The 22,828-nt window shown below is 41.0% G+C and overlaps 1 protein-coding gene across 2 annotated transcripts in view; it reads right to left on the bottom strand.

Annotated features, from left to right (window-relative positions):
- MCC (MCC regulator of WNT signaling pathway) overlaps positions 1-22,828 on the bottom strand; it is a 301,701-nt gene that overhangs the window by 97,158 nt on the left and 181,715 nt on the right. For both annotated transcript variants that reach the window (XM_054987477.1, XM_054987478.1), the window contains one exon: positions 6,462-6,575. In XM_054987477.1, the coding sequence (XP_054843452.1) occupies positions 6,462-6,575 (114 nt within the window). The remainder of the gene's footprint in view (positions 1-6,461; positions 6,576-22,828) is intronic.

The raw sequence follows: 22,828 nt of genomic DNA on the forward strand, positions 1-22,828 counted from the left end.
GACTAACCAATTTTATTGTAGCATAAGCTTTCGAGAATCAAGTTCTCTTCGTCAGATGCCTGATACAGAGTCAGGCATCTGACGAAGAGAACTTGATTCTCGAAAGCTTATGCTACAATAAAATTGGTTAGTCTTAAAGATGCTACTGGACTCTTTTTGATTTTACTACCACAGACTAACACGGCTAACTCCTCTGCATCTATGACTATAGGAAGTGAAAGAGGAAATAGTGAGGAAGGGGGAAATGAGATGCCTCCGACAAATCCTTATGGGTGAGTAAATGAAACATTCCCATATTTTATTATAAGATAAACCTACCACCTAGATATGAGGTAATAACTTCTCCAAAGGCCCAGGCATCTGAATGAGGTGGAAGTCAAATTTTGGCAAAGGAAGCTAGACAACAAGTCAGGATACTGCAAGTCATTATCTGATTCAACACACCTAATAGCACCCGGAATTCACAGGGAAATTCAGATTAAGTCCTGGGGCAGAGGGGAGGTCAGTGCCAACAGAACTCATTTACTTTTATATTAAGCATATCCATTGACACCTGAGGAATTACCCAAAGCTTGCACCCCCACAGTTGTTTTCCTACAGTTGGGCATGATGCTTGAATGTGTCAGGGGGTAGAACAGAAGGATTAGGCAACATCCTGATTAAAACTCTATCTCAGTTCAACTATGACACCAAGATCACATGCCTTCACTTCCAGGCCACCTGCCAACAACCAAATCAAAATAATCAATTTGTCACAAAGCCAGCTCAGCTAGATAATTACATTGAATTTTTTTGCAAAAAGTCATTCTATGTAATTTCTTCACTTGTGGATCTAACAGATATAATTCCAGTGATCCAGAACAGGTATTTTCCAACATTATGTTTGTTGGCAATTCAAATAACTTGTATTACAAAGAATTAAAATAATTCATTGTAACAATAGTCTGGGATGAAATTGTTTCATTACAAATTTTCTGTTTCATCATGACCTTAAGAAATACAGGCATGCATCCTACCTTAGACTGAAGGAAGGTCCTCCAGCTTACGGAGACTTCTTCCAACTTAAATGACTTTTCTGCCAACAAAATAGCTCATTAAGATGAAAGAAGACTCTAGGTTGGAGGAAAGCTTTAAACTTTGCTCAGTGGACTGGTAGGATACATTTACTTGTCTCACTTTATCTCCTAACACTAACGGCTGCTAACAAAGAAGCAAGCTGCAAGCACATAGAAGCAACACTCAGCAAGATAATATACAAGATAAAACCAACAGATAGATCTACAAAAGCCATTTACCCTCCACCTTTGAAATAAAACTGCTACTCATCTTCCTGAATGCAGAAAGCGAAGATGCCCTTTGTATTCACACTGGTAAGCCATTTCAAAGACTGGCCTTGCCATAGAAAATACTGTAATTTGACTGTTACCAAAGGCGCAAACTGAAGAACACAGCTCACACATAGGAATATACTGGGAGATGAGGTTCATTAACTATACTTAGAATTAGGCCCAGAAGCAATTAGGTAACCCATGCAGTTGATGCAGCACAGGAATTACATGTTCTAGGTGAATGACTCTGGACAGGAGTCTTCTTATTGCATCATGTACCAACTGAATTTCTGAGACATTTTCAAAGACATTTACAAACAACATGTCACTGTAGTCCAAACTGGAGGCTACAGTTGCAAGGATCAGTGTGGCTAGCTCAACAGAGTATAAATAAAGGGGCCAGTTTTTGAGCAAGATGCAGTTGAAAGAAGGTGCTCCTACAAACAAAAGCAATTTGTTTATCCATCACAAAGCCAGATCCACAAGCAGGCCTAAGCTCTTAACTTGATCTACTGTAGCACAGTGGTTAAGTGGTTTGACTGTGAATCAGCACTCTGCTGGTTCAAATCCCACTGCTGCCATGAGCTCAGCAGGTGGCCTTCGGTCAGGCACTCCTCTCAGTCCCAGCTCCCCAGCTGTATTGTGGGGATAATATAACACTAATTTGTTCACCGCTCTGGGTGAAGCACTAAACTGTCTAGAAGAGTGGTATATAAGCTCAGTTGTTGTTGCTGTTGTTGTTGTTAAAAAGGTCAACTCCATCCAAGTATGGTAAATCAAATTCAAATGCTCTGCCTTCCAAACCAGCATCATCTTTATATGTCTGGATGAAGCTTTCATTTGTTTATGCTCAGCTACTTGACCACAGCCCAGGACCCTCTCAGCTGCCTCAGAAGGCTTAGATAATGAGATGTAAAGCTAGGTATCATCTATGTATTGGTGTCAACTCTCTCTGATCTCTGCCAAGAGTTTAACAAAAATATTGAAAAAACATTAGGGATAAAATAGACACATGAGACATCCACATGTCAGGTCTGAACTAGCTGACTACCTCTTCTATGTTTCCTCCTGCCAACAAGAAAAGAACAAAACTAGAAAATCCAAAATTGTACATTAAATGGAGTCTGAGGGTTTATTGTACAGCCCTTCCAGCAACAATGAACACTATTGACTTATGTTGGCCTGCTTAATTTTCTGTTTTCCATTTTCAGAAAAGCCCTAAACTCTGTTTTGGAATCAGCAGTTAAGTTCTGCTGAGTATTCCTCTATCTGCTGCACAGAAAGTTTGCAGCAGGGAGCATACTTGCTAATGTAAGAGAGAATTCCAGTTTCTGGAATACAGGGATTTAAACTTTAATGTTTGCAAACATCTCTTGTAATTATCTAGCTCTGTGGTAAATCCTGGTCAAGAAGACTCAGAAGTGATAATTCATTTAACTTCTTATTTCCTTTATTACCGACTAGAATGGAATTCTCATTTGGCCAAAAGCCTCCATCATTGGATTTTTTAAAGTCACGACAGCCACATTATATAGTGGCTGATCACCTATTCTCCAACCCTGGCACCCAGGTGTGTAAGGGCCTGCCTCTCCCTATATGAACCTATGGACCAGTCCCACTCCCCATAGCAGAACTTGGTAACTGTACCTTTGATCAGGGTTTGCTACTCGCTTTAAGCCTTTTCACTGTTACAGTGATGCTCTGGCATGCTTTGTCTGCGCTGGTATACAAGATTTCTTACATAAGGACATAAGGTCATCTAGTCTAGCATCCTGTTCTCAACAGAGGCCAGATGGAAGCTGGGCTGGAATGGGTCCAGGACAGAAGAATCCTCCAGGAAAACCTGCAGCTGCTCCACCTCTGCCTGCTCAATCACCTTACCCAGAAATGGGAGGTTCGAGACTGGGCAGTAACTGGATGGATCAGTGGGGACAAAAGACAGTTTCTTCAGAAGAGATTTCACCAAGGCTTCCTTAAGCACCCTGGGGAAAAACCCAGAGCTCAGAGACAAGTTAACAATAGCCTTCAACAGGCCCTCAGCCCATCTGTGCTGGCCTTTACCATCCATGAAGGACAGGGGTACAGGGAGGACATGATGGGCCTCGCCAGCCACAGGATCCTGTCAACCTCCTCCTGGGAGACTAGACTGAAGTGATCTAGAATTGGACCAGAAGATGGCCAAAGGGTCTCCAGTTCCTTTACTGTATCAACTGTGGCTTGTAGGTCACAATGGAGCGTCCTAGAAGAGCCCATTAGTTTTCCACACACGGTTCAGTTTGATTTGGGTAGAATTCAATGCTGGATGACTCTCTGGAGTGACGTTGATCACTTAGTTTCAGCTGTATTGAGGGAGGCTGATCAACAGTTCACTTCTAGTTGCTCACTCACTTGCTTCATACGGCTTTGTGTATTTTTAATCAAATTGTTCTTATTGTGATTCTCTGATATGAAGTTAGTCCTCAGGGAATAAAGCGGCTGAGGGGACCTTCTTGGGGGGGGCATAACATGGCCCCTCGAAGTCCAATCTCCCTGAAACTTGGGTGGTTGTGGGAGGAGGGTTGGGAGAGGGTCCCCTGCAGGTTTGGTGCATTTTGCTTGCAAAATGCCACCCGCAGCCACCTGGGAACCTTCCCCCTGATTTTTCCCATAGGAAACAATGGAGATAGGCAGTGGCTGCGGGAAACGTCTTTGGGGGGCCATAACATGGCCTTCCGAAGTCCAATCTTCCTGAAACTTGGATAGCCATGGGAGGAGGGTTGGGAGAAGGTCCCCTGCAAATTTAGTGTTATTAAGGAAGAAAATGACCCCCCACCCAGGTACCCGAATAGCCGGGAGTAGCATTTCCCATTGGAAACAATGGCCGAATCTTCCCTAATAATCCTGAATCCGCTTAAAAACCTGAACCCGAAGCGGCTTGCCGTTTTGGGTTTTCCTGAATTTTTTTCCTGCACTGGGTAAACCAGAAGTAGGAAACCCAAATCTTTTGGGGTCGCACACTCCTACATATGAGCCTCCAAAAAAGAATGGAATTCCCTTGTCTCACTTCCTGTATAAGAGCCACCCATGATTTCCTAGTATATTCTTTCTTTTTGTTGTATAATTCTTTTATAACATTTTTTCTTCTCTAGGAGCATAGTCTGGGCCTCACTACTTCTTTCTTGATTGTTGGCTAGCGTTAGCGTATATAAGGAACTCATCTCCTTTTTAATGAGAGCACATTTCTTGTCACACCAGGGTTTGGATTTCCTACCAGTTTGTCTAGGTTCAACTACCAATGATACTGTCAACATAGCAGTCAATTCCTGAGTTAAATTCTGGTATACAAGTTACGGGTCTTCATATGCATTTACGTTATTGAGTAATGAAATATATTTCTGAAGGTTCTCAGGATTTGCTCCTAAACCTCCAGTTTAGCCTAGAAGGACCTCAAACTTCCCGGCATCTGGGCAATTGGGTAGCTGGCAGCAAATTGGGTAGCCAGCCACACCACTGCACCACAACAGCTGGCACCAGGATCACGGCACCACAGGGTGTCAGATGTAACTCGGCTCAGTATCAGGCCACGCCGCTCTCACCGCTCTCTGTTTGTCCCAAAGGTTAGTTGTTTGTTCCGTATAACAGTACAAGGGGTAGAGATGGTAGTCAAGGTTCGAAGTTTATAATTTAAAATTGATACTCCTGAAGAAAAGGCAGGGCAGCAGCTAAAAGTAAAATAAAATGGCAGGAGCCGCCATCTTGGGATCTAACACCATTAATCTTCAGGGCTTTGCAATAGAAGGATGATGTTTAAGTGTCACTTCCTTCACTTTCCTCAGAGCAGGTGGGAAAAATTCCTTTCTTCTCTTCATTTGCTTTTCCTAGTAATACTGCAAATTTGGCTCAGCAGAGGCTTTTTATCTCAGAGTAGTAAAAAGTCTCTGCTTACAGCTTCTCCGCCCATGTTCTTTTTGTGTTGTCCTCCACCGCCCAGCTCCCTGATAAGGAGCAATTAGCAAAGAGTTATTTTCTCAGTCTCTCTGCAGACTTTAAAACTCCAGACAGGACTTGAGGTCTTGTGAGCCAGATGATACGATGTTGATATAATCTTTGTAACAAGTTTAGTGAGAATTATCAAACTGAAAGTATAACAGTTGCCGGAGCTCACCGTTATGTGTCCATGCTGGCCATCGCCATCTTAAAATGAAATTGGGATATTTACCCTGATGATACATTGCCTATCTTTTCTTTGAAATATTTAGAAAGGCCATGAAGGAAGTGTTCTTCTAATATGCCTTCCCTTCATTGTTGAAGTATTAGGATTGGGGTGTATGTGACTTTTCAAACAAGCACTTGTTTGGCAGATGGAATTGCTATCCTTCTTTTCTATTAAAGAGAAAGGTGTTGGGTTAAGTTTTTAAAATTTTATTTATGATATTTATCCAAACTTGTTAAACTTCCCTGAACTTTTTGGGGAAAGATGAGGTGAACATATTTTAAAATAAATAAAAATAAAAACTTCAATATTTGAGCCCCCCACAAAGGAGGAATGGGGATCCCCAACCTTGCTTCCTCATGTTACCATGAGATATGTTGGGTTGGAGCGGTTCCAGAGTCCAGCAAATATGTTGCTGATACCATTTTGAAAACAGATTAAAACAAAGAACACTCAGTATGCCAGCCAGTCTAAAAGGAGCAGAAAACTGTGACAGATGGGTTACATCATTTTGTATTCCTCTGTAACCTGATAGAAATCAAATTCAAAGCAGGTTTGCTAATGAAAGGTAAATCTCATGAATGGAATATACAACAGACAGCTTACATTAGTGGTAAGGGAAAATCAGTGCACATATCCAAATGTGTTCCATTCACTGATGTTCAAAGGGTAGTCCATAGTCCCAGAAGCTCTGTTTTTCAGTGAGGCATATGTGGGACTCCAGGCCAGCACAAAATAGTTATGTTTTTCTTTTAAAAAAAACTTGACTACACATGTAGAATAAATTTTTACATTTTTTCTGAGTAACAGTTCATGCTATTTTCCTATTTTTCATAGTGCTCATCTTGTAAAAATTTCTCTTTTATTTGACCAAGACCTGGTTAAAATGTTCAAAGTAGTAACAGCAAAAAACATTTTAGCTCCTTGAATAAATCACTTACCTGTGCCTTTGCCAATTTCTTTTCCAGCAAATCCTTCTCCCGTTCTGTTTGCTGCAGGCGTTTATTAAGTTCAACGATGTCTCCTTTCAGTGATGCCAGAGCTGCTAAGTGGAGCTGTAACACACAAACAGAAGCAGCTAAATGAAATACAATCTACATCATGAACAGCTTTCTTAGATTTATTCTGAAATAATACAGGCCATGGAATGACTGAAGATTGGTGTGACATTCACATTCCAGAGTTTTTAAATAAAGAAACAGGAAAAACTATCACCAGCTTAAACATATCCACTTGGTAATTTAGAAATCTCTCTACATTATTTTAATACCACCTAAGATTATTCTGGCTTTGAGTTTTATGTTCCTGAAGGCATACCAATATTCAGGCTCACCTTCATTTGTATTAGTCAGTGGCATCGCTACTGGTTATACAGGAAGGTTTGACCAAACATAATCATCATTACTATCAGAATACTATACGTTTACTTAGTGAAACATAATTAAATGATTAGCAAAAATTACTTCCTTTCAGCCAGTGATATCTGGCTATGAACATGGGCTATATGAACACTGTGCTATCTGCCACCATTTTAAAGAATATTAGTCAAGTCATAGGGTTTTAGATGCCAGTTTGTAAAATGAGTTAAAATTATCCCTGTTTAATGCCCTACAATGTTCAGGTTGGGTGGGAGTTTATTTCTCTTTCTTAGGATTTCAATTCCACCCTTCCCTCGAAGGGCTCTGGGAGGATTATAACATTTTAAAAACACATTAAAATTAATTTATACAATTAAAACCATACATAATTTTTAAAAAGTTTTTATTGAAAGTATAACAAGTAACAAGATCAACAATAAATCCGTAGAAAAAAGGTGGTATCATACGTAACAATGTTCAGATACAACAATACATAAACACCAAAACACTAACAGTCGGCAATAATCAAGTGTGTAAATATTATACATAATCAACAGGATTCTAATACAGTGTTAAGCAAGCTAATTACAACAGCATCGGGAGAAGCATGTACAGGCACATCCAGTACGTCGCAGAATAAATCCATAGTTCAAATTTCGGGGTTTATAATCGCGTAGTGAGGTAGCTTAGAGATTAGCCATTCATTCTGAGATAAAAATTCCAGAAAAGGGTACCATTGTGCGTAAAATTGTGTAGGTTTGGAGGGGTTTTGCAATATTCGAATTCTGTCCGTTATCTTTTCCACTATAAGTGATCCCACACTATTCTATACCATATGTCAAGAGTGGGTGGGTATTGCGATTTCCACCTGAGTGCAATTGTGGTTTTTGCAGCCACTAGGAGAGTTCTGACCAATGCCTTCCGCAGCTGAGGAATATCTAGATCTCCCCAAAGGTCCAAGAAAACAAGTCCCGGGCTTGGGGGTATCACATAAGTCGTGATACGGGAAATTTCCTGGAGAACCGCCTTCCAGAAGGCAGCAACACTTTTACACTCCCACCAGCAATGCAGGAACGTACCATGCTCCCCGCATTTTTTCCAGCAGAGTGGAGATCTGCTGGGATATATTTTCGCCAGCTTTTGGGGAGTGAGGTACCACCTGTGGATAAGCTTATAGGTTTGGAGACGCACACTGGTGACAGAGGAATTAAGCAATGCAGACGTCCAAACATGCTCTCTATCTTCTTGTGTGAGTATACATAATTTATTTAAAAAAACTTCACACGTAAAAATATACACTCAGATGGCGGCAATCAATAGCAGCAGACACAGCTCAACAAGATAAGGTGGTGGACAACCCTAGTAGGGAGGGATTCAGATTTTGTTCTCCATTTTTTCAACCAGGGGAGGCCAAGCCCAACCTCAACCATATGCCTGGCGGAACATCTCTGTCTTACAGGCCCAGCGAAATGATAACACATCCTGCCGGGTCCAGATCTCAGTGGACAGAGAGTTCCACCAGGCTGAAGCCAGGACCGAGAATGCCCTGGCTCTGGTTGAGGTCAGGTGGGCCTCCTTGGGGCCAGGGACCACCAATAGACGTTTCTCTCCAGATTGGAGCATCCTCTGGGGCATGTATGGGGACAGGTGGGGGCACGTTTAATATTTAATCTAGTTTAAGATTACCAAATGTGAACTAAAAGGCGGGAGGATACGTTTCCTGGTGAATTAAATTAAATAATCATATTAAAATTACTGGCAAAACCAAAATATAGATATTTAAAGTTGCTTTTAGATTATTTTTATTTATTCGTTCTCCTCTTCTGCATTTTAGATTATTTTAGAATTCTTCTACTCCCCTCCATTTTAGAAGGACCATTTCCAGTTATCTCCTAGGGGTGTGCTATGTTTGTTTTCCTCTCAGACGACAAGAAGGACTTCATTTCAAACCAGAGAATCTCAGCAGAACCAAAGTGAAGCAAGAGACACTGTTACAAGACCGACAAAACCAGTGTCACTCAAAGATGCCAAACAGAACGCAGGGGCAATGCAAGCTCATCAGAACCAACATCAAACTAGAGAATCCCACTGGAACCAAACTAAAGGGACACTATTGCAAGCCTGACAGAACCAACATCGAACCAAAGAATCCCAGCATCCAATTGAGCAAGCCAGTAATACGAAGGCAACAGACAGACCTGGCAATGGCACATAGCAAGCACTGACATAGACATACACACAGTAATGCTGCCTCCCTCCCCCTCTCCTCCTGTTGCCTGAGAAGCCTGCAAAGGCAGGGAAACAAGCTGCTTCAATCTTTAAAATGTGACAAGAGGGACTTCAGTGCAAGCTGATAGTGTTACTAGAAGAAAAAGTGAAGAGCCTGGAGGAACGGATTGGAACCCTTCAGGAGATCAAAGAAGGAGAGCTCATCAACAAAGGTCTTCAGGCCCTACACAGAGATGGGGACAATAAAACAGAATATTTTCCTAATGAACCTCCTCAGAGATTGACAGCCCAAGCCAGAAAATGGCACTCAGTGCTACTGGAACTGAGAAATTGATTCCAGACCCTTGCTGACATGACAGAATCACTGTCAGATGTACAACAAGGACCAGAAGGAAAAAGTAGGGGAGCCATTGAGCTACAAACAAGTAACATTAGAAGGAAAAGGAAAGTCTTGGTGATTGATGACTCTCTGCTGAGGGGTATGGAACATCATGTGTCTGGGCCTGACCCCACGGCCCAAAAGGCATGTTGCTTGCCAGGGGCGAAGATCAAGGATATCACAGATTGGATGGTCAAGCTAGTCAAACTAACAGACCATTACCTATTTGTGACGGCCCATGTGGGAACAAATGACATGGCTGTGAACACCACTGAACACATTTAGTCCTCAGGAGGCAACTGAAAGGAATGGGGGCAGGAATAGCATTTTCTTCCATCCTGCTAGTTAGAGGAAGTGGAGTGCAACGGGAACAGAAGATTATGGAGGCTGCACTCATGGTGCTGGTAGGATTAATTTGGATTCTGGGACCATAAACTATGTTTTTTTGAAGAGGGCCTGCTTGCAGGCAATGGACTCCACCTGTCAAGGACAAGGAAGAATGTGTTTAGAAGGGTCCTGGGGAGATTCCTTGAGAGGTCTTTAAATTGACATTGCAGGATACAACTGGCATAGGGATTGCAGGGAAAAAGGAGAGCAAATAGCAGAGGCCAATCTGGGAAGGCCAGGTCAGAGGGGGAAAGTTGAAAGGCTACCAGTGCCTATATACCAATGCCCAAAGCTTGGGCAATAAGAATGAGGAACATAATCTACTAATGCTGGTGGAAAGATCTGACTTAGCAGACATTACAGAGGCTTGGTGGGATGATTCCCACAACTAGAATATAGTAGTGGATGGGTATGAGTTGTTCAAAAAGAACATGAAATGTTGTAGAGGATGTGGAGTGGTACTGTATGTAAGGAAAAGGATTGACTGCCAGGAAATACTGGAGGAGGAGCGTGACAACCCAGTGGAAAATGTCTGACTGAAGATAAGGGAGGGAAGGATGAGCACACTTGACTAAGGAGATGAGGTGGATTCTGCCCTCCATGGGCAGCTTAATAGAGTATCCAAGAAACATGACCTTGTATTTACGTGAGACTTCAACTTCCCTGAGGTGTGCTGGAAGACCGACTTTGCTACATGCCCAGGGTCATGCAACTTCCTGATCTGCCTGGCCAACAACTTCCTTTTTCAAATGGCGGAGGAGAGAGTCTTGTATTACCTGATTTAGTAAGACATGCAAGACAAATGAAGAACACAGACATTCTGAACAAAAACTAGTTTTTAGTTTCTAGATATTGTTCCATCAATTAAGCAATTATATATTTCCAGGATAAAAGCTGTGAGCAAAGCATGCGTATGATAAAGCCAATATATTTGACAATGATGCAAGAATTTCTTAGTACCCAGTTAGTTACAGGATAACAAAACTTAAGTGTCACATTAAGTTCAGGCAGCCATTGCTCTTAAATAAAGAATATTTAACAATGTAGTCACATCAACATGTACACATTTACTATAAACACTTAAATATTTTGGTGGGCTAGCAATTCAAAGAGAAAATATTACTTTTTAAAAGAAATGCCATTTTACTGGCAGTTAATCTAGAGTAATCAAGAGACCCTTACTCTTGCTGAACTTTAAATACAGCTTCAAATATTAGAGCTGTATCTTCTGAATAAAATCACATAGAGAGAAGCAAAGTATATATTTGAGAACATTTGAGTTATTAAATATATATATGATTCAACAGCTTCTGGTTTTGTAGAAGCAAGTTAGAAGTAAAGTAATCAGTCTAGCAAAAAGAAAGTAAGACCAAGTTGCTTTAAATCGACCCTCCCCAGTTCCAATAACGTCTAATAAGTATAGAGCATATACAGTAAAAAAGAATCACACGAATTGTGATTATGCTTACATAAGGTCACAACTCTTTCCAAATGGCATAAATCTCATACATGTGATTCATTTTGACGAACACAGGTCACACAACACCCTTCTACAGAATTACCCAACAGTTCACAGAATTTATGCAAGTTTCAGTTATGTCTTGCAAGATTACAACAAACCAGCCAAACAAAAAAACACATACCACTCAAAAATATGGAGGTTTATCTCAAATTTCTAAAACAATATGTCTACAACACTAAAGAGTCCCTTTAACAGCAGAGATAATTGTTAGTGACAGAGTAACTTTAAAGGTCAGGGTTGTGTTCGTCTGTGTTTTTTTTTTTATTTTAAAGATTTGCACACCTTAAAGGCTGACTCTTTAGATTTAAAGGCTGATTCTTAAGAGACTGAACTTCTGTACAGTTTGTCAGAGACAGAAATATGTTAAGAGGAAACACCTTGGCGCAATCTTCATCTTAAAATGACACACCTTCATTTCTCCCATTAAGGTTTTATGAGAAAGGAAGTCATAGTCATTACTGAGACCTTGGTTCATGCAATTTTATCTTTACATCGGTTCTTGTACTGCTGCCTCACTTTCCACCCAGCTGCCCACGTTAATTTGAGGTGGCTTAAAATTGCTGATGGAAAAAGTGTTACATCCTATTTCTACCATTATTAAACAGAAACCTGTTTAGACAATGCAGAAGTCCAATAACAATTTTCTCAGGGTTAATCACAGAGCATTACTTACATTTGAGAGCCAGTGTGGTGTAGTGGTTAGTGTTGTACCTGGGACACCCAGCTTCGAATCTCCACTCAGCCCTGAAAGCTTGCTAGGTGACCTTGGGATAGTCAAACACTCTCAGTCCAACCTATTTCACAGGGCTGTTGTGAGGATAAAATGAAGGAGGGTGATGTAAGCTGCTTTTTATCCATATTGGGGAGAAAAGTGGGGTGCAATTGAAGCGTTTGTTTGTTCCATTTGTTCCACAGCTTCTTTCTTTCCTCAAGGGCTCTCCAGACTGTCAGCTAGCATACATTACAGAGGTACTTCAGCAGCTCTTAAAAGAGATAAACTAGCTGTGCAATTTATTTCTGAGCAAAATGTCCTAAATTTATCCTAAATGTCCTAAATTTATCCTAATGTCCTAAATTTATCTGGTCCCACCCTAATGTCCTAAATTTAAATTATGCAGAGGACCAACTGTTCCCATATAAACCTTCTCACCAGGTAAGATCTTTGGAGTTCTCATCCTATGTCATCCCAAAGGCAAGACGAAGACCACTAGAGATCAACCTTCTCTGTTGTGGCACCTGCACATTCTGCAAGTCTAGCCCACAGCTATTCAATCGATGCCAAGCTTGTGGAGATCGAGGCACCAAAGAGTTTTCTACATCCCCAAGCATTTTCACCCCATTATGTCTGGATTTTGCTGCTGTATAACAGCTGTATTTTTAAAATATATGACAGATTATACAAAATATAATTTATAATAATAAATTATATTCATTATACAAATCTGAAGGATTTTGTTTTGTTGTGATTCTTTGTGTTTATGTTTTAGTTTTAATTGATGATATTGCTACAAACTTTTTAGAAGGCTGCTGCCTTTATTAGGCATTTTATACTGTTGCCAATGGTTGTAAACTAGGTTTTACTGTGTTTTAAATTATTGTAAGCTGCTTTAGGACTCTCAGATCATTCTAAAAATATTTAAAATATTGTAAGTCCTACAATAATTTAAATAAAAATACTTAGCCCGGGTTCAAATTTCTCATTTAGCTTTACACATGCACACACACACACACGCACACAAATAAATATTGATGATAGTTTAAAAGTCTTTCCCTCCCAATTCTAACTCAATATAAAAACTGCACAAAGATTCTAACCCAGGGAACAAAGAAAAAGGAATAGCTTCAGAAAAATTAATGGGTGGAGCTAAAGCCAACAACAACAGAATAATGGAAAGCCAGCACAGAAAAGAAATTGGAATGTTGTTGTTGTTATTGTTATTAATAATGTTATTTTATTACACTTCTAAACCGCCCTCCCAGTCAGACAGGCTCAGGGCGGTGTAACAACATACGGTGTAACAACATGCAATAAAGATTAAGAACAATAAAAACATTATAAAAACATTAAAACATTATTCCAAATACAATAAAATTGGCGGGTATAAATATTAAAATACAGCATTTTAGACGCAGGGCTTGGCTCTTGCATCATGCCCTGTGTCACACTTATGAGCTCCTGCATGGGTGGTGGAAGGTCTTCAGTGGTATGGCTGGCGAGAGGACAGCCTAGCCCCCACCAAATGCCTGGCGGAACATCTCCATCTTGCAGGTCCGATGGAAAGATAACAAATCCTGCCAGGCCCTAGTTTCCTCAGACAGAGAGTTCCACCAGGTCGGAGCCAGGACAAAAAAAGCCCTGGCTCTGGTAGAGGCCAGGCGGACCTCCCTGGGGCCAGGGACCATCAGCAAGTGCTTATTGGCTGACTGAAGTGACCTCTGGGGAACATATGGGGAGAGGCAGCCCCAAAGGTATGCTGGGCCCAGTCCGCATAGGGCTTTATAGGTCAGCACCAGAACCTTGAACCAGACCCGGTACTCAACCGGTAACCAGTGCAGCTGACGGAGGATGGGTGTTATATGTGCCATGACTGGAGCTCTGGCAATCACCTGTGCAGCTGCATTCTGAACCAAGCTGCAGTTTCTGGATCAAGCCCAAGGGAAGCCCTGCGTAATCTAAGCTAGCCCTGTTGGACTAGCTCCATAGGGGACTATTGTTTAAATCTTTGCTTGCCATGAAAGTCACTGGGTGGTCATCAGACATTAGCATTTCAGCTGTGAATCAGCACTCTATTGGTTCAAAACCCACTACTGCCACAAGCTTAGTAGATGCCTTGGGTAAGCCACTCCTCTCGGCCCCAGCTCCCCAGCTGTATTGTGGGGATAATAATAACACTAACTTGTTCACCACTCTGGGTGGGGCATTAATCTGGTATATAAGTGCAGTTGTTGTTGTTATATTGTTATTGTTATTATAGCTTTGCCTATTCCACAAAGCTGTTACGAAGATTAAGAGAGAAGTGGGGAAAATGTACACTCTTGGTGAAAGAGTGGGGAACAGACATACAGACAAAAACTAGTTATACCCTATACCTTCTCATTATAAGGATCTGCCAAGCAACTGCAGGCAGTAAAAGAACTTTACTGAAAAGCTGCTAGTATCATAAGCTTACTCCATCATTTCCAGGAATGTTTACCTGCAAGCATCAAACATATATAGGCTTCCAAAGTGCAGGCAAATTCTAAAATCCTCCCACCCCTCTCTAATGGTCAGCAAAGCTTCACGGAAAAGAATCTAAGCGAAAAAACAGCAGAATGATGTATGGGATTTTCAAGGTCCCGGTGTCTGTGCAGGTGCCTCTTCCCAGGCTAAGGAGAGAGGGTCCTGTTACAGATCAGAGGAGCATACAGATAATAGCAAGAACAAATGCCTCCCTTGCATAGTTTTACATCGTGAAACTAACCATAACACAAAGCATTAGACTATAATCATAACAGCAGGGTGTTGCTGGGTATGACAGGTGACGCTAAGCACCTGACACCCTTTTTCAGAGACAGGCATTGCATTCAGATAAGTGGTGAACAAGATGGAGAAGTCTTTGGCTGGCATAGTCCTTTCTTCCCTTGGGCTTGGATCACTGTTTCAATACTTCCCAGTAATAACAAGCCACAGTTTGTCACACAGTCTGAATTAGATGAAATGACAACTAGCAGTTCATTTTTTCACTTACAAAACAGGAATTCCACTGAAATAATTCATCTTAGATTATAATCATTCTGCATTGGACTGCACTATAAATATGAAATATTAGGTAACTATTAATAGTCTATTTAATATGAAAAATCTGAGCCGAAGACCTCTGCAATGTCCTGGGAAAGGGTGTTCCAGTTAAAGTGTAACATTAACATTTTAAGACATTTTAAGACATTGTAAGAGATCTCATATTACATGACTTTGGCTGTTAAAATGGTATTGGTGACTACTCCTTGTTAATCCTGGAAACTGATGGAACATTTAACAAGTACCTGGAGCATTTTCAGGTTTTTATAACTATGACTTCTCAGTACTGGTTGGAAGATGAACAATCATGTGCATACGTATCATAGCCACTGATGATCTGGGCGTCTATCGAGAGGTCCTCAATTTAAATCTCAGCTCACAAAGTAGCCTTAGGCAACTATAATGCCTCATCCTTTCCTACATCCTTATCTACAATATGGGGTAAGTAGGCTATCTTACAAGCTGTTAGGACTAGTGGGATAGTGTATGTATAGTGTATGTAAGCATACCAGCCCTCTGCCCCACCCAGCCCCACTCACCTGACTGGGGGGCACAGGAGGAATCACGCATGCTCCCATCACACCAGGAAAATGTCATTTTCTAGAGCAACAGGGGGAGGTGAGGGTTGCACTGAAGCCCAATTCATTAAAAATCACCTAACTGAAACACAACCTACAGCATCAGCATTGCTGGAAAATGATGTCATTTTCTGGCACAATGGGGGAGCACCCCCATGGGGGAGTACCCCCTGCCCCTGCGCTTTGGCCCCTGGGGAACCTGGCAAACCTAAGTGTATCTAAAGCCTTTTGAGCAGGTAAGGTAAGTGTACAAACCTCCTTCCACCAAAAGGAAAAACAGGGGAGGTCTATTATAATACATAAATTAAACTTTTTGTTACTTCAACAGTTATTATTACTGCTGAAAATTGATCTTTCACCATACCCAAAATAGCAGGTTTCCCCAAATCTAGTAAGTAGTACAGCTTGATTTCTTTATCCTGAAGCACTATTCCTTCAAGAACAGATCTCTCTACTCTCTCTGATCTTACTGTGGTACTACTTTGAAAAGATAGACAAAAGTTTGTACTACTAAGTTTGTATTACTAAGAAGGTGCTGCATTTCTGAGCTCTGTGCTGAGTTTATACTTCAATGCCAGATCCTTCCTCGCCTTCCTACACTGTATTACAAATAGGCACATTTCTTTACAGTGACAGAGCTGTATATTAATGGCTCTCTAAGCCATTTTCTCTCTCAATTTTGTACATCTTTTTCCTGGCTAATAGTTCACAAAGACAAATTTTTATGACACAAGTGATAAAACGAATGTCATCGAAGTCCATTTTGGCAAATATACTGACAAAACTAAAATGGAAAACCTAGAAGGAAAGCCATCTTCTAGAATTAGTGATACGACAACTCAAAATTCTCTAAGTCAGTCTTGCTATTTGGCCCCTAAACACGTGAACCTGAAAATACTCTAGCCAATTGTGACTTTTAAGCACTCATCTAATAAATGTAAGAATTACTAAAAAATTGTAACATTTGTTTGATATTACCTTCCAGAAAAATACAGCAGAAAATACCTTCACACACTCTGAATCTTTGAGAATTCAGGATTAATGGTAAAAAATAACAATATATCAAATGAGAAATGACCCCTGCTGTGACTAAACTGTGAACAATTATATTAGCAACACTCCAGGTATTCTCCAGTTGTCTCATACTTTACACAGTATTACACAAAAATGCATCTTTTGTTGAAGACGGACAAAGGCAAGATTTAAAAGGAGCCACCTAAACACAGTGCAAGGATACCAATTATGTAACAGACAGTACATTACAGCAATTTTAATATGAACACACTTCAGGACTGAAACAGACTAATTAATGTAAGGACCAATGTATGAATATTGCACTTGAATCCTCAACTGCATAGGTCCTTCTTGCTTTTTATAATTATGGTCAAATATCAGATTTCTGTGGCTAGAAAATTCAAACTGTACTTCAAAATTAATTGGCCAGATTAAGTTTATTTGCATATAAGTTATATTTACCCTACTTCTTTAATTCAGGATTGCAAACAGTTTGATAGGCTAGAGAAGAGTGACATAATACTAATTCTAAGCCAGACTGTGCTCTTGCCTGGCAACACTACAAATACTTTGGTAAGTGGTTCACCCTCACAATCCATATTCACAATGGGAATGACGGACATGTAGCAGCATCCATTCACTAACAATCATCCCTTGTTACCCTCTTCGGTCCCTTGCCATTTCATTCCCTGTGTTTGTTGCCAAGACATTTAAATGGTTGCTGAACTATATTTTTCTTATGTTACTCTGTATATCAATGATGGAGGGAAGAGAGGGGCAAATGTATCTGCTTTTAAGCAAAGAATAGGAGATATTTTCTACAACAATTAAAATGTGAAATATTCACTATTTCCATATTTTCAATAGATAACAATCTAGGATTTCTCACTTTGGTCTTCCTGGACTGGGAACTTTTCTGTCTACTGTATTTTCTCAAAACAATATAAAAGAAGGACTAATCACAAAAATCCTTATCACTTATGCCACAATCCTAAAAAAATTAATTGCTGGAGTTATCATACTGACCTACACATAGGGATCCCAGGTCCCCCCACTGGGACCTGGCCAGTGGGAGGGGAGGTGGGGGGAACAGGCCTCCTGGGCCCCGATTGGGGCCCAAATTGGCCTGCTGCAAAGTGCTTGTGTACTCCTGTGCCTTCACGAAGACATCACTTTATTGAGCTTCGCACACACATGTAAGTAGCACTCTTCAGGCAGTGCAAAGGAGTGCTGGGTCCCTCCCTCTCACCAGGAGGGTAAGGAGACCTGGCAACCCTACCTACACATCTTCTGACTTCAGTATTGGCCAGCATTACAACCGCGGTGTTTCTAACCGCTGCTCCACACTCCACCCCATCTAGTCTAAACAGCACAGTAACAATTAAGCACTAAAAGAGATGTGGGAAACACCTGATGTCCATTTATTTCCCACATAGAAAGGTCAAGGTTACATCAGTCTCTGGGTGGAAAAGCTATTCAAACAACATGAAGAAGTGGTAAAAATAACGAGAGACAAGTTCTTTTTAAAGAACTGTCAGTCAAAAAATGCTTTCCAAAAATATTACACCTACAGGGCCAAAAGAAGTCGAACCCTATAATATCTAGGTTAAACTTCCATTTGTCATTTTCCTTTCATAAGAAAAAAAAATCTAGATACTTCAGGTGGTCAGACTCTGCTGGGAAAGGAAATAATACATTTTCAAAATGACCTTACTTTATAATTCCAGACTGAAAAGTGGAATCCTTAAGTCTTGCAGCAAATTTAATTGGAAAACATTCTGAGTTTTTGACTTCACACAGCTGCAAATACATCACCTGAATATGAGTAGCAGGGATGGGGATTATTATTTGCTGGGAGAGGGGAGAAGATATTGCAAGACTGAATTGAGTTTGCAAAACCTGAAATCATGTGCACCAAGTACAGATGAGTGCATAATTTCTCATACACTTTCCACAACCGTTTGACTGAAATGAGCTCCATGCCATTCCAAGCAGGAAGCTGCTTTCAGGAAAAGAAGCAGCCATATTTACAAGAAGTGTGAGATAGAAGGTGCCAGACATACCCAATTCACACTGATGGAGAGTGTGAAACACACATAAGCCATATTGGTTAATTTTCCTTTATAACCTTTCAAATGAGAGATGACAACTACTGTGCAGCTGACTTGTGCTAGTGAAATGTCTATTTTAACTGTGCAAGGAAGACAGCTGTCATAAAGGACGAGTTCTGTACAGCTCAGAATTTAGGATATGGGTCATAAAGAGGCAATGGCAACGCAAGGGAGTAGTTGGAATTTTTAACAGCTTGTTTACAAGTAAGGAATGCCAAGTCACTCCAGTACAGGTTTCACTGTGTCAGCAATATTAAGTAAATTATTCAGAAGGACATGCAGTATTGATATTCTACCTTTCTTGTACTTACAAATGCAACTTGCTAGGTGAAATCTGGAAATTTACTAGATCACTCAACTCAGTAATGTCAGACTCCCACGTATCCAGAAAAACATTTCCTCTGTCCTATTCCAACAAAATCAACTATCTTCCTCCATTACATAAGCCTTATTTAAACAATCAGCACTGTTTCCTTATTCAAAAACATCCTCTCTGTCTACAGCTATGGTGACACTAATAAGCTTTAGTAACATAGAACTGGTAAATTGAGTTGTGCTAGACCACAGACTGGAAATTAATTTCCAAGGTTTTAATTTTTTTATTTTTTAAACATTAAAACAAACCTCATACAAATCAAAATAGAAATATGACAACAACAGTGGCAGGTCTAGACATAAGCGTCTATAAAAGGTTCCCAAATATCTAAAATTAAGTCCATTCGCAATTGTCATCTATATGTCTTACATTAAAATACTGATAAGGTTTTAAAGACTTAAATCCACTGAATTATGGAAGATGGGCATTTATCTCTCCAGTGATGTACTATATGTCTTTTGGCTGCAGTAAGGGTACAGAGGCTCCATTTTCGTTGACAAGTAGGTAGCGTCTAAGAAACAGGCAAATAGTTTAAAAGAACATGAACATCCTCAAAAATCAGTGAATATTCTAACACAAAGTTGATATGTAATGACTTCCTCCCAAAAGACCAAATAACTGGATACTCCCAAAGCATGTCTTTAAGAGACGCATGAAAGTTATACCAGGATTTAAAGCACTTACAAGAGGGATCTGCCCGTGGCGTTAGACCGATAGGGAATTGCCAACATGGTGGTGTGTGTCAGAACCGTGGCTAGATAATATCCTTACTCCAGTCTGCCTTCTGCAATTAGACAATAGTCCATTGTTTCCAAAAAGCATTTAATGAAGAAAAAGATCATTATAGTCCACTGGCCTGAATGCAATATTCAGGTTGGTGCATTCAGGCCAGGTCGTTGGCCTGGCCGGGGCCCCACGTTGGGCGCCACGGCGGGATGTTTCCCATTCCATTTGTTCGGTCGTCCTGTTCCAGAACAGCCACGGCCGGCCACCGGTTTGCTCGGGTATGGATTCCAAACTGCGCCGGCTATCCAGCTGTAGCTGTGTAAACATCGTGCTGGCCCTCCGCTCTCTCGTTTCCCTTGGCCTTGCACCCCACTGCGTCGGGGTGGGCAAGTTGAAGAGTGGTGCGGCTGTGGCTCTAGGCCGCGTATCCGCGTTGCTAGGAGCGAGGGTATAGATCATTGTAACCGAGGAGCCGTCTCCTCGCGGTATAGGTTCTTGGGCTTCCAAACCTTGAGAGCCGGGAGAGGCATACGGGTCAAACAAAGGATCCCTGACTGGGACAGCTTTGAAGTCCGTTTGATCCGGCTTAGGCATTGGAAAAGTAGATTGGTAACAAAATGTCAGAACCATGGCTAGATAATATCCTTACTCCAGTCTGCCTTCTGCAATTAGACAATAGTCCATTGTTTCCAAAAAGCATTTAATGAAGAAAAAGATCATTATAGTCCACTGGCCTGAATGCAATATTCAGGTTGGTACATATGCATTGTTACCAATGACTAGCAAAGCATGAGGTACAAAGTAACAGATCACAGAAGGCCCAACCTCCCCCCATAGTTCTCAAAACATTCCCTTTGAAGTCAGGATAGCGAAAGTTCCCAAGGCCGGTTCTTGGTGGAACGTCGGTAGCCAAAACAATCCTCTTCTGTGAGATAGCTGCCTGGGAACCTTGGCACCTGTGGAGAAAGCACTTAAACACTGAAAGGATTAAAGATGGAGTCGGTTAAGCGAAGCAGCACAACACAGCATTCTGAACCTGACAGTGTGAAATTGACAAGAGCATTTGCTGTGAGTGGATGGAACTTTGTTGTTATTTGCTATCTATATAAATTTGATGTGTATAGTATTATGTATTGTTTTGCTGTATATTAGATATGAAAGAAATGCCTGTGAAAAAGTGATATCATGAAATGGGTTGGGCCACTTATGCCGGCAAACCCCATAGGCGTGGCACTTTTGCTCCATTGTCATCCTTCAAGCAACTTTACAGCTGGATACTATAGACTTTGTAATTGATTTCTGATTCATTGTATCGGAGTGCCTGAGTGCACCCATATAAATGCATTTTTTCTGAAATATTCTTTGTACGTTCTTTCCACAAATGTATTGTACATCAGGTCAGATGACTATTTGATATTAACTTAACTTTAAATGTATTTATTATAATGAAACTGAGCAGTTGTTGCACTGGAAGCACTTTATAAAATGTATTAATTTGTAATTGTGTAATAGTTTGGATTAGTAATCCCAGGAAGTGTGTTAGTTTGGGTTCTCATTTTAGTTCCCGGAAGAACACTCTTTGCTTTTTGCATCAGGGAGAAGGGCATTTCACCCCTGCAGGCTGCACTCAGCCTGCAGGGAGTTCCCAGCTGGTCAGCCCACTGTTTAAATAGGCATTTCCCCGCCGCTCTGAGCAGCAGGGAAATGGCCATTTAAAGATTGGGTGGGGCTTGGCTGGCCAGCTGGGAATTCCCAGCTGGCCAGCCAAGCCCTTCCTTTTAAATGACCATTTCCCCTCCACTTAGAGCGGCAGGGAAATGACCATTTAAACAGCGAGTGAGGCTTGGCTGGCTGGCCAGGAACTCCTGGCCAGCCAGCCAAGCTTCACCCGCTCTTTAATTTAAACAGCAGATGGGGCTTGGCTGGCCGGGGAAATCCCAGATCAGCTGCTTGTCGGGGATAGCAGCTGATCCATGGGTTTAAATGCCCCTTTCCCTGCCACTTTGCAGCGGCAGGGAAAGGGGCATTGGAGTTCAACACATGAACCAGTGCAAGTTTGTGGATGTTCATGGAAATGAGCTTCCACAAACCACTGGTTTGTGAACCATGAACAGCCCTGCTTCGTGGTTCTTTTTAGTTTGTATTCTGGTTCGTGCCCATCTCTACTTGAGACTCTGAATATCATATTTATTAACTGACATAAAATATTTATAAACAAATGCTGCTACTTTCATTTTCTGCATTGATTCAATGAGAATTTCCAGGAATAAGGAAAAATCTGAAACCATGCTGCAGGGCTATATTTAGATACCAACAGATGTTGCAGCGGTAAACATCACTATTCCACATAAGTTGGCAAGTCATCTCTAGACCTCAGCTATAAAAAAAACCCTTCATCATAGCCTATCAATTGGTCCAAAGGTAAAAATCTCCCTATCGTCCAAGACTTCCATTAAAAAAAAAGATTTCTTCCCAAGTTTTAGATCTGGATTGGCCCATAATGTTAATATAACATGCGAAAATGTGCCATAATTCTGTAACTGCAGAAACTGCAGGAGGAACAGGATCCATCTAAGCACAAAGAGACCCTAATGCATTCCATTTAAAGGACGTCAAATAAGAAGCCTCCAAAAGAGCACAAGGGCTGTTGATGTTGGCCATTAATGACGAAGGCTACAATCCTAAAAACACTTTGCTGGAAGTAAGCCCCATTAAATAAATGGAACATTTCCAAACAGAGCTGCTTGGGATTGCTCCCTAAATGTAAGAGCTCCTTCATACCAGGTATCTCTTGTTCATCAAACAGAACCAGCCACTATTGCTATCTTCATGACTGCAGTAGCAGGAACA

Source organism: Eublepharis macularius, chromosome 8 (assembly GCF_028583425.1).
Source record: "Eublepharis macularius isolate TG4126 chromosome 8, MPM_Emac_v1.0, whole genome shotgun sequence".
Lineage (NCBI taxonomy): Eukaryota > Metazoa > Chordata > Lepidosauria > Squamata > Eublepharidae > Eublepharis > Eublepharis macularius.